This window comes from Salminus brasiliensis, chromosome 6 (genome assembly GCF_030463535.1).
Source record: "Salminus brasiliensis chromosome 6, fSalBra1.hap2, whole genome shotgun sequence".
Taxonomy (NCBI): domain Eukaryota; kingdom Metazoa; phylum Chordata; class Actinopteri; order Characiformes; family Bryconidae; genus Salminus; species Salminus brasiliensis.
The window spans coordinates 33,919,188-33,931,582 of record NC_132883.1 but is presented as its reverse complement, the minus strand read 5'-3'; the positions used below and the strand labels follow the sequence as shown (position 1 = coordinate 33,931,582).

Genomic DNA, 12,395 nt, shown 5'->3' with positions numbered 1-12,395 from the left:
GACTAGACAAGATGTGCATGTGCATTTGCACATCTGTGTCAGCAGCGGAGGCAATGTAAAGTAGCTGAATTCATTCATAAGAAGGGGCATCCACAAACATCTGTGAATACGAGGAACCAGGCACATAAATCTAAAAATTTAGGGTGGCCCTGTAAAAGACACCAGTTTGCATGATATAAACGGCATGCCTAAATCATCACATGCCTGCATTATGTGGTTTCTTACACTGTGAAATTTTAGTAAAAAATAGATGGCCATCTTATTGCCCTCATTATGTATATCATTTTGTCCTCTAACAATTTAGCAAATTGCACTGCATGTATCTGCCTGCATGATTTTGTCTTTGAAAAGAAAAAGAGACTATTTAAATAGGAAACACAAGAGAAGTCCAATGGAGAAATAAATGGGATAAATGGGCTAAGTATGACATCGGCGAACCCAGAACTGCATAATTCATATCTTAAAAGAGCATGCACACCCAAACATACACATACACACACACATAAGTGTGCCATATGGTCAGCTACACTCATACCAGACATATCTCAAGGGTTTAATAATACAACTCTTTATCCCCTCTCTTCTCTGTATGTATGTCTGCGTGTGCATGAGTGTGTGTGTGTCGTGCAGGCTAAGATCAGATCAGAACGGGCTTTTAAAATTTCTTGCTTGTGAAACACAGCCAAGGATGTTTCCAGGGAAAGTGCTCAGTGTATGATAGGGGACTGGCAAATGAAAACAGTATGCACTCTCTTCAGTAAGGAATTTATCAAGCTATTACATAGCATCACTAGAGCCATTATGGTTTTGGGTTTCCTTCCAAAGCTTCTTCAAGTGAAGGGCTTTCCCACTGACAAACGGCATTGTTATATGTTAAAAGGGAGCTCTTCCGACTCAAGCTGAAAAAGCGCATTAGGCAAGTCCATGAAAGGTGGATATCTAGAACTATAGAACAGAGCTATTTAAGCCCAGTTGTATTTTTAATATCAAATATTAAACACATACAGTAAAAATGCTGGGGTTTTCACCCAGTAAAAACACATCTTTGTCGTGGAAAAAAATATGGCCACAAAATGTATGTATAGTTAAGAATTACTTGAATTTACACTATATGGTCAAATGTATGTGGATGTGGTTGCCTGATAATCACACCAATTTGAGCTTTTTGGACGTCCTATTTAAGTTGAGCTCACATCAGCAAATATACTCTGTCTGAAATTGCTTCAATATTTTGAAAAAGTATTTTAATTAGAGCCCTCCTTCTCCCCTAATTTGTCTGCTGATTCCCATCTGCAGGTTAGGATTCAGCCATCCACCTGGGGTGGGGTTGCTTCCTATTCTCAGAGATTCCTGACCATAAAGGGTTGCAGTAATGCTGGTATTTAGCGTGGCACTACTGTCAACTGTCTACTAGATTTCAATTTTAGGTTGCAGTCTCGGAACATCTTGTATCATCAATACATGTGGTTTCAAGGTTTTGTTTTTCTTTATTAGTGGTCTTTTTGCAAAATAAATTATAATATGAGGACTTGGCCCCTGTAGTTCCCAAATGTTTTTTGAAATGTCAAAAAACAGACCTGTTTCTTTCACAAAAAAAAAAATTGTTCCCATTGTTATATGGTTTATTCTCTTCTTTGTGGCTCATAGTTTAGTAGTTTTGTACAGCTGGAGACGGGACAAAGCGCTACAGTTTTTGATTGCTTTGAGAAAGGAAATTACATCAGCTGAACACAAATGCAAATAACTTTTTTTCTGGTTTCACTGCGTCTGTTTAGCTTGGTACAGTGCTCCCAGTGTTCATTACGTCGTTCTATTTATTTGTTCTGTTAATCTACCTTGTGAAATTGGCATAACATGGCTCAAATTAGATCAGAAAACTGTACAGCACGCAAACCCACATTCTGTTGTAACCAGTTAATATATGTGTGTGAGTTTTGTGTGCAAAGGGAGTTAAAACAACTAGACGTTTACAGCTTCTTGAAGGTATTTTAAGAACAAAATTGACAACAAAGTAATTCGGCTAAGATGTGTGTATACAATATTTGTAATACATATTTAGCCCCCAGATGGATTTGAAAGTCTGAAAGTCCCCAAGTGCCCAATACTACTTAAGCATCTCGAAAGGCTCAAATGTGAAATATGGTGAAGTTTAAACTGAACGCCAGGCTCAGTTAGAAGTGTCTTGTGTACTTGTGTGCATATTTATGTAAAAAAGTGTGTCCCATTTGTGAAACATGCAAAAGCACAGTGAGCAAGACCACCCTGAGCTTACATTTAACACCATTAAAAAAAAAAAAAAAAACACAGCAGCATTGCCCAATGTACTACTAAGGTTCTTGTAATGTTGACTTCTGGTCAGATTTTGTTTAAGAATGACAAAACAAACTGGTTTAACTTCAGTGTTGAAGGCCATAGTCTATCAGTAGACAGAATGATTTAATATAAAAGAAAAAGAAAAAAAACCTGGGCTGTAGTAGGGCAATATAACCTCCAGTAGGCCTTAAAGTCAAGTGACGAGAAGCCTATGTGTGTGTGTGTTTGTGTGTGTGTGAGAGAGAGAGAGGGAGAGAGATCTGGAGATATGTGGAAAGATGTGAAGAAAGATATACAGTAGGACTTTCTGCCAGTACAGACTGGGCTGCCTTATGCAAAGTCAGGCATTGCTGGGGCAGAAATATTTCAAATTGCAAAAAGCATAAGAAAACATTGACTCCATGCCAAGATTTCTCTTAAATATGTATGTGTGGCAAATTTCAAAAACATGTGTGTGTGTGTGTTGTCAGCATAACACAGCCTTTTTGCCAAATAACTAGAGTGTGCTGAAAAGGTTTCTTCATTGGATGTCTGCTGGCATGATGCAGTGATGATGAAGTATGTCTTAAACAGCCAACCCCAACAGCAATATTCAACACGTGTAATGAAAAGAACAACTGCGGATAACCCCCCGTCTACCCTTCAGAATTTCAGAGTCATGTGACATGTTGGCCCTTTTTTCCTGGTGAGCGGTAATTTTCCCAGACTCCTTCACTTTCAGCTGAAAGAGGGTGTAAGGCCAAAACTTGTTTCAGGATTGAAACACTCAGCCAAATTAGTGCCACAATCCTTAGCAAATCTACCCAAATACCGCAACCTAAAACACTGTAGCACTGTTTGAGGAATGAGAGAGCGAGCGAGTCAGAGAGAGAGAGAGCTCAGTTAGAGACAAGGGCACCCTTGGCTTTGCCATCTGAATCCACTTACATGTAAATTGGTTGTCTGTCTGAATTAAGGGCCGCTTTGTGAGGGCAGCTCAAGCGGCCTGTCGGTCACTGAGAATATACACTCTCTCGCCTTCATTTGCGTTCTCAGTAAGGGTAGCGTAATTGCTCAGTTATTAACGTGCAGGGAAGGCAGAAAGTGAGAGAATGTGCATGCTGTAATGTAGATAAATGACAGGAATGTGTTTCACTTCTTAGAATGCTGCTGTAATTGCAAAGGTATGCTGAGTTTTTTTAAAAACCTTTTAAAAAAAGGTCATAAAGGTGTCAAGAATGTCAGTGGCGTGCTTTTAAATAGCCCTACCTGACTCCTGGTTTTTACTTTAAGAAGTTATTCGTAACAAAAGAAGAAAATCTCATCAGCGACCACTGAAAAAATTAATTCAAACTGGATATGAAAAAGAAATGCTCACACAACAGCATCAGAACTGCAAGAATGTAAGTTTTACATAAACAACATGCCCTATTCTGAATAAGCATTTTGAAAAAGAAGTAGCTATGGCATATAGGAACCATTGCAGAACAGCGCTGATAAGGTTCTTAGTAGTAGTAGTAGCAGTAGTAGTACTAGTATTAGGAGTAGTACAGCATACACTCCACTCTCTTTTAAATCATACACACATGCAGCCCAAATACCAGTGAGATAACACATGCCCTTTTGCACTCTCCATCTTTCTCCTTTTTTCCTGTCAGATACACACCTGGACTCTATATCTGTGGTACTCCCCCATTTGTTGTTGGTTGCCAACATTTACGCCTACTTCTCTCTTTCATGTACTGACAATATGAGGGACATAGCCTGAATGCTAATTGCTTAACAGGCATACTGAATAGTTGTTACAGAAATTGCTTGTCAGCTATAATTCATCACTAGTTTGATCATCATGATTCTCAGCATAAACCATTCATGAAACTGGAGTTACATACATTGCTTTCACTCCTGGACAGACAACCCACATTTGGGGATGACTGACAGCAGAACTCTGACTTTGGTCACCTGCCAATCAGCCCAACATCTAAAGAGAAAAGGTGAACGTGGTGGTCGAAAGTAGGCTCGTAGGACTATTTTGTGTGTGGATTAACAGGAGGAGTATTCTGACTTTTGATCTTCACACATGACTGGTATTATGTATACTGTAGCTGGAATTCTGGTACAGGCTGGCCAACACAACTGGCAGATGATGCAGAACATGGAGTCTAGGTTTGATGTGTTTTTCTCTCAAAGGACAAAGTACATGATATGTGATAAACAAATGGTTGTTTGTCTGTGATGTTCGTGTATTCTACATGAAGCACATAAATGCAAACTAGTGTTTTACCAGTGCTGTACAATTTCAAAACCATCCAATTCATAGTTTCCAAATCCCATGGAAGTTCATGGAAATCCTATACTGTGCATTGCCAAACGCTGATGTTCACCAGATCTGTGGACTCAGCAAAGACATCATCATCAAAGCATAAAAAAACTGACAATTTGGGTATTTTCAATTGCAAGCGATATGATGTTTTTTTTTTTTTTGACAAAGTCCTAGCGTCAAAAACAATGTGAGTCACTTGTCTTTTGTCCCACCACAAACAGGTTGGATCTGCTACTCTTTAGACTATAGTTTAAAGATCAGTAACACTATTGCAGAGACAGACACTATATTGTGATAAGCCCGATAAGCCTGAATTGTTCTTGAACTTTTTTTTTCTTAGATGTATAAAAAAGATTATTATCGTTATTAGATGCACCATATCTGTGGATCATTTTAATTTTAATTTAAAAATGACATTTTCAGATGGATGTGCTTCTGCTGATTTTAGCACGTACTTAATCAGTTCTGTCTCAAATTAAAGGGTGCAGCTAAGATATACTAAGGATCCAACAAAAGTGGACAGCGTTCGCTGACGTAAACAAACATAAAAATGTAACCTTCCCTGGCTGTATTATTGGCTTTATGACAAATTCATGGTTTTCTGAAATCAACACAGGGTGAAAATTATACATACACCTACTTAGATCACTCAGTGGTGTTCAATGTTCTAAAATGTCTTTTTGCTTACCATGACTGGCTACAGCTGGTAGCATCTCTGTGCCCACACTGTTTGACCAGCACACAGTACAAACAGGAACACAGTTCAAGGAGTTCAGGGCAGACATGAGAAGGATGATTGTAGATTCACAGAAAGCAGGAATGTCTTCTGGAAGGTATCTTAAACAGCTGCAGATTCCAAGATCATCAGTTCAAACAATTGCATCCGAGTACCACGTATGCGGAGATGTAAGCTAGACTTAAGATGTCACCCTCAGTTGAGAGGAGATTGGTTTGGATGGTCATGAACAACCAAAGGACCACCAATGCACAATGCACTTAAAAATCGGTACCTTCAAGCTAGACTAAAATTTGCAGCTGACCACATAGACAAACTAAAATCTTTTTGGAAGAAGGTTTTATGGTCAGATCAGATAAACATTGAGTGGTTGAGCCACAATGACCACGTATTTTTGGAGAAATAATGATAGAATAATGAATGACAAAACTGAGTGGTCCAACAGGATAAAGACTGTTGAATAGATAAAGAAGGCTAATACTTAGCTTTTGGAATTGCATTCCCAAAGTCGTGATTTTAACTGCATCAAAAATATGTATTCAGTGTGTTACTTGTTAGACTTTGACTCCAAGTGTGTAATTTTGCACCAAATTCATCTTTTATTTTCTATTAAAGATGTATGCTATACCATCATTCTGCCCCATCTTTCATCTGTGCTTAGTTCAGAAGCACTAGTTCATTAACAAATGAATGGAATTTGCCTGATCACTTATGATAAAGTCCAACAAGACAACTGAATGGAATAAATTTAACTACCTCAGTCTACATGAAGCGACCTGCCAAGGCTAAGGAGAGCAACCATCATCTGGATCTCCTTTTTGATCATCAGCAGATACATTTGGTAATCATTCACAGTATCAGGAGGGGAAAGATGGTATCTCAGACACACTACAGAGTAGTACCGAGTGTCCTGTCAAACAGACAATGATTGAAATTCTTTTATAACTTATTAAATACTGTATAAATGTCCACACTAATAGAACAGAGCTGGACAAATTTATCTTGTCCAGGCTTTTATATGCATTGAGACTTTATTAGCTTGAACATCAAGACAGTTGAAAGGCAAGGCAAGATTTAATTTCAGAGGTTTGGTACTGTCATGTGGATGATGCTTAAAAAGGTTATGTGGACTGGACTTATGATGGCTTCCTAAAATGATTATTATTATTGTTGTTGTTGTTGTTGTTGTCATTATTATTATGTACTCATATTATTTTTATTATGTACTCATACATGCCAATTCAAGATGACACAAAAGATTAACAGTTGCTAACTACTGACTATCACTTTACAATGATGCAAAGGGCATCAACCTTGTTACACGTTGGATAATGACACACTACTGCATGGTCTATACATACTCACTTCATTTCTAGAATCTCCTCCAGTTGTTTTCGTCGTTCTTGTCTCATGCTGGTCAGGTTACTTTCCCTCTCCGCAAGCGAACTCTGTGTGGTGGATAGCCGTTGTTTTGTAATATCCAGCTCCTGTCTTGTTTTCTCCAAGGCTGCCATCAGCTCCTCCAACTTGGAAAAAGAATGAACCAAACAGACACATACACATTAGACAAACACATATACTTCAGAGGAGTACAACAACTCAGCATACAGCCACGACCACTTACTATATTATTTTTCATATACAAATAATTTAGCCTGTCATATAGGAACATTTTAAATAATAACACCTTGTTTGGCGAGCTGTTTAATTCTCAAGCTGAGTAAATCACTAATTAGCACTGTAGTGTTGTACTATGAACCAGATGCATCACTATGCAAAAGCTGGGCCAGACTGTCCGCTAATGCTCTAAAACAAGTTATTAAATGTACTTAGAGTTTTTTTGGGTTGTGATGTACTTAACCTTTACCAAGTACAAATCCATTTGTAAGTCCTGCCAACAAAAAACCTGCAAACAATTTGTTTGATGCAAGTACCTTTGTTTCCCATTTCTGAGGAATATAATAAGATTGGGAAAATGGCTGATGATCTCTAATCCAAAGAAAGTCACAAATTCCTGTTAACCTCATTGCGCTCATGTGATTAGTCTCACTTACAAATGAGGCTGCAGTCAGCTGGATATGCTCACTTTTCTCCATAATGCGCGTGCGCTTTTAACTAAGCCTATGCAATAGTTAGCGTTTCTTCTTTTTCACTGATAAAATAAATAAATAAAAACAATCAACTACAAGAAGTATTTGCACAATTTAAGAACTTCTTTTTTTTGGTTCCCACATTAAAACAGAAGTGCACATGGAATACTACAGGCGACTAAACCACAACATGTGGTTTGAGAGAGAGGCGGGAAAAGTGGTAGGCAAAAGGGCACAGGCCTAATTTTCTTGAAGACAGCAAATTGTTCACACATTTTCAGGATACCATGGTACCACGGTGTGGTTCACACATGTCAGAAACAATGCACTCTTCATAAATACAGAAAAGAGTGTATGTGTGTATGTATGAACTATGTGTGAAATAAAAACAAATGTGTGAAGACATGTGACATGATTGCTAAACAATTAAAAAAATTAATACAATATACTTTTGTAATGCTTTAACATAGCAAATATAACATTTCCACCACATAACAACACACACGTCTATAAATATGCCATTATTCAAATAAGCTGAAAAAAGCATAGATATACACTTTGTGATGGCAACATCATTACTGTGTTTTCAGTGCATTTGATTGTGTTGTTAGTTTGGCTGTCCTCTAGTCCTTCATCAATGGTCAGTTTCTGAGCCCAGATCGCCAATGGCAGTCATTTGGACCATTTACAAAAAAGAGCTGAAAAGGGACCAGTATGGTTTGATTTTCCAGCTACATAAATGTAAAATAACATGATCAGAACAGGACAGAAGAGAGGTGTTTTAAAACTGTGACTGAGGCTCTGACAGAGGTAAATGAGCGTCAGACTCAAACAGCTGATATTGTCCGAGGCACAGAGGGGAGGATAAATCTTTTTTTTTTTCTAAAATAAGCAATGGAACTTAGTCTAAATCACATAAAAGCAAAGGACGTGCTACATAAACCATGTAAGCAGACTGCCACTCTGTTGTCCCAGGTTCCACAGCAGCAGATCATGTATGTCAGCAGATTCAGTTACATCAGCTGCTCAGTATGAGGTTTATCTGCAATCTTATCAATTAATAAATATATAATAGTGACAGTAAGTCACTATTCTTTATAGTGAATCAGGTTTTCTAGTGTTAACCTGGTCTCGTTGGGCAAGAAATTATTAAATTAGTTGAATGAACAGATTATGGATCTCTTTTGCCAGATATGGAAGGAGTCTACCAGCCCCTATGCTCTGAATCTGTCAATTACGCCATATAGGTCAATTTGGGCCTTTCAAGAACACACACACACACAGACACACACACACGCACACCACATAAACACTTGCTTCATCATTAATATTGAATGCAATGTGCTTTAGTCAAATGAGTTGGCTAGTAGTGGGTGGTGATGTGAGATGCTAAGCTGCTTAGCGCCTTTAGCCTGTGTGCGTGCTAATATGTGCTAATGCAGCGCGACTTCAATAGCTCTCTCTCTGAGCTCTGCGCTAATCCATCACCTGCTCCTTCGCTTCCTATTGGTCCAGAACTGCCTAGTCAAAGCTCTGCTGTCCGATTGCATCGCTGTCGCCCGCTCTGTAGCTATGGTTCAAACGTTCCAGACCTCCAGGGCGCAGAGGTGGGCCTCCAGTGCCAAAACTCACGACATTCTTTCCCTTTCTTTATTCCTCTCTTCTTTTTTAATGTTTTTTTTTCTTCCAACTACGGTTGCATTTCAGCAAGCTTCATTTGACGAGCGTATTACACATCATGAGACTCTTTTACTCTGGGAGAAAAGGAAGAAAAAAGGGGGAAAATGAGTGTGGCACAGCCAGTTATTGTTAGGGCGGTCAGGTGATGGCGGACTTTAGGCCACAAGCTATTTAAAAAATGATCGTCTTTGACCTCATTAACTCTTTTTTGGGGGTGGGAGGGGAAAGAAAAAAGGTTTTTCCTCCTCATAGGCTTGTCGGATGATTGTATTTCAAATGAGTGGGCTTTGAAATGGCAGAAATTTTGAGCAAAAGAAAGAAGTTCCCACGACTTCAAATCAACTAGAGGCGGCTTCCTCAAAACATCTGAATAAAAAGAAAGCAATGACTAATTATGCAGAATAGAAATACCCTTGCATCAAAACCAAAAAAGAAAACCAGCTCTAAATTAGAGTCTATTATACCCTCACTCTCTGAGTCTGACATTATTGTTATTACAAGGTTTTTGACATTAGTTTTGAACTTCCTGAACAATGAACAAGGCGGCGGATTTCCTCAGTAGTTTAAAAAAAATAAATATCCATCAACTTTACTCTGTCCATCCAGGAAACTGTCCATTCTGTTCATACCCTGCTTGTCCTTTCCTAAACCAGACTTTAATAAACCCTTTCCTTTTGAGTCTATGACGTTATTGACCTAGTAATTATAAGGTCTTTGACATTAGTTTAGAAATTCTTGAACAATAAACAAGGCAATGGCTTTCCTCAATAAAAAAAATGGCATGAGTAAACTTTGAAACAGTCTCTTTGAGAGAAGCTCTTTGCCCAACATAAGCCCAAACCAGATTGGAAAAACATTATGAAGTTATGATTGGCCAGTGCCTCCGAATTGCACACTTGCCTTCTTTTTCTGCTCTTTTTTGGACTTGCAGGAAAGAACAGCTGGGATATATAGGTACTTCAATTACTTCCTTCTTTTTTGTCTCTCTCCATGAAAGTATCTCCTTCGCACACATACACGCACATGTCTCAGGCTACACATATTTAATCAAACTGGGTCTCACATCCTATTACCAGAGCTATGTGATTACATATGGGGAGCGAAGGCTCTAAAACAGAGATGGCCTCATACCAGTTTTTCCAGGACCAATACTGAAATGTTGTGTACCAATGCCAATCTGATAAGATTAAGAATATTCTTAAACTGATATTTTGTTACTGTTCTTCTTCAGCTTCTCTGTAAATAAAGTAGGCTACTCAATTGCTTAACACTTTAATTTACTGTGCACTAATATGAAACTATTGCTGCTACAATGACAACTACATTTCATCAATTTCATGAGTCTATCCATCCATCCATCCAAGGCACTTCACTGAGATTACTGCCAAACAAAAAGCAACACTAATACCCTGCAGTAGAAGCCACAGCTCAGAGATTAGCATTTTCCATCTTCTAACACTCATAAGGCCTTGCTAATGGCCAGATGAACTGAACCATGTGTGCTGAATGAGGAGAAACACAAAACCCTGCTGAGTTGTGACAAACAAGTTCAATATGTCTAATATGTCTTCTTTGTGTATTATTTATTAGTTAAATTCTTCCATGACTAAAACAGGGATATAATTTATTGTGTAACTGTGTCCAAAAGTAGGGTATTTCAAAATAGTAACTGTAATTCTAGAATTAGTTAACATCTTGTTGACCCACAGTTGCAATTTAAATAGCTTAACACAACTAATTTCTTCAGATTCAACACAAAATACTATACTACTGTTCTGCAGAGCTATGAAATAAAACTGGAATTTTGTGAGCCTATGGATCAGCGGTATATCTGGAGAAGAAAGAATAAATGAATCATAGCTAAAAAGAACATCCTGCTTACAGTGATGCATGGCAGTGGCTCAGTGATACTCTGAGGCTGCCTGATTTACTCTGGCATTGGAAACCTGCAGTGTGTGCAGGGCAAGATGCCTTCTGTGAGGAAGATGAAGCTTGGGTGTCACTGGACCTTTCAAAAGGACAATGAGCCACCAAGGCTTGGTTTCAGAACTAGTAGAAGTAGATTTGCTTGATCTGATTTTCCTCTAAAATCCCATCCAGAGACTCTACAGCACCTCAACTCTCAAAAACAAGCACAGATTTCGAATGCTTATCAAATAAAAAGAGAAAGATGAGAAAAACACAAAAGAGATATAAAGCATGGTGAGGTACAAGTGCTCGTTTCTATAAATTAGCATGCATTTATTTGATGTACAGAGCTGAAATGCTCTAGCTGTAGATCTTTGCTTGCTGTGCAGTGCATGCTTGTGTGTGTGGGTAAGTATGCATGCGTGTGTGAGAGGCTAAAAGAGTGAGGTCACTCCAGTTCATCGGCATCGTCTTTTTATGAGTGGAAACAGTGGAGAAGACAGGAAACTTGATTCGTTCCAAAAACGACCAGAAAAGAAAGTCCTTTTACGGATAAACGCAAAGTTCAAACTTTGCCACGGCACTCACAACTGACCCAAGACAGCTGTGGCACCAAAGACATCATCAGATACAGAAGAGAGGGAGCACTCAGTGGAACAATGCAGGGAGGAGCACTCAGAAGGACCTGCCACACATACACACATGGAAAAAGAAAGTCCAACACGGAGAGAAAAGCCCAAGTCATGCGTCTAATTAAGAAACCTGAATGGAAAGAACCTGGAAAGAAACAGCTGCAGCTAAAGAGAGCAAAGCACACATGCAACTTTAGAGCAAAGGAACTGCAGAGACGTGCTGAGCTGGAAGAGAGGGAAAGAAAATCAGGTTAGCAGTGTAGAAGAGGTCAGTAAAAGCAGGCCTAGCAGGACCGATTCTCTCCTTCTCTTTCACAGACACACATTAAAAAGTTGTACATTTTGCGCTACTTGGCTTAAAAACGAGAGAAAACAAGTTCAATGTTCAGTGAATCCATCATTTGGTACATGTGGATGTGTTGCTTAAAGTGGTTTCATGGCAATACCTATTATTCCAGCTCAGGGAAACTGGAGATTAAGGCTGCAAAATTATTTATTGTCTGCAATATGCAAATGAACCAACTAGCATTCTTCATACTGGGTGATTTGTAATTTGGTATTTTGACCCAATCAAGACATGAATCTGGCAGGAAGTCATTAATTTGCAATGAGACACAGTGGCGGCTCTAGGTTGTGACCTAGAGTGATGCAATCTGAGTGGCGGGATAAAGTTTAGCGCTGTTCAATTTTACTCAAACGAGCAATAATGTGGGATGGCAATAACCACCCCGAAA

At 38.7% G+C, this 12,395-nt stretch overlaps 1 protein-coding gene across 14 annotated transcripts in view; it reads right to left on the bottom strand.

The window, feature by feature from the left end:
- Positions 1-12,395, bottom strand: part of LOC140557578 (ERC protein 2) — a 247,306-nt gene that overhangs the window by 117,112 nt on the left and 117,799 nt on the right. For all 14 annotated transcript variants that reach the window (XM_072682120.1, XM_072682123.1, XM_072682127.1 and 11 more), the window contains one exon: positions 6,717-6,877. In XM_072682120.1, the coding sequence (XP_072538221.1) occupies positions 6,717-6,877 (161 nt within the window). The remainder of the gene's footprint in view (positions 1-6,716; positions 6,878-12,395) is intronic.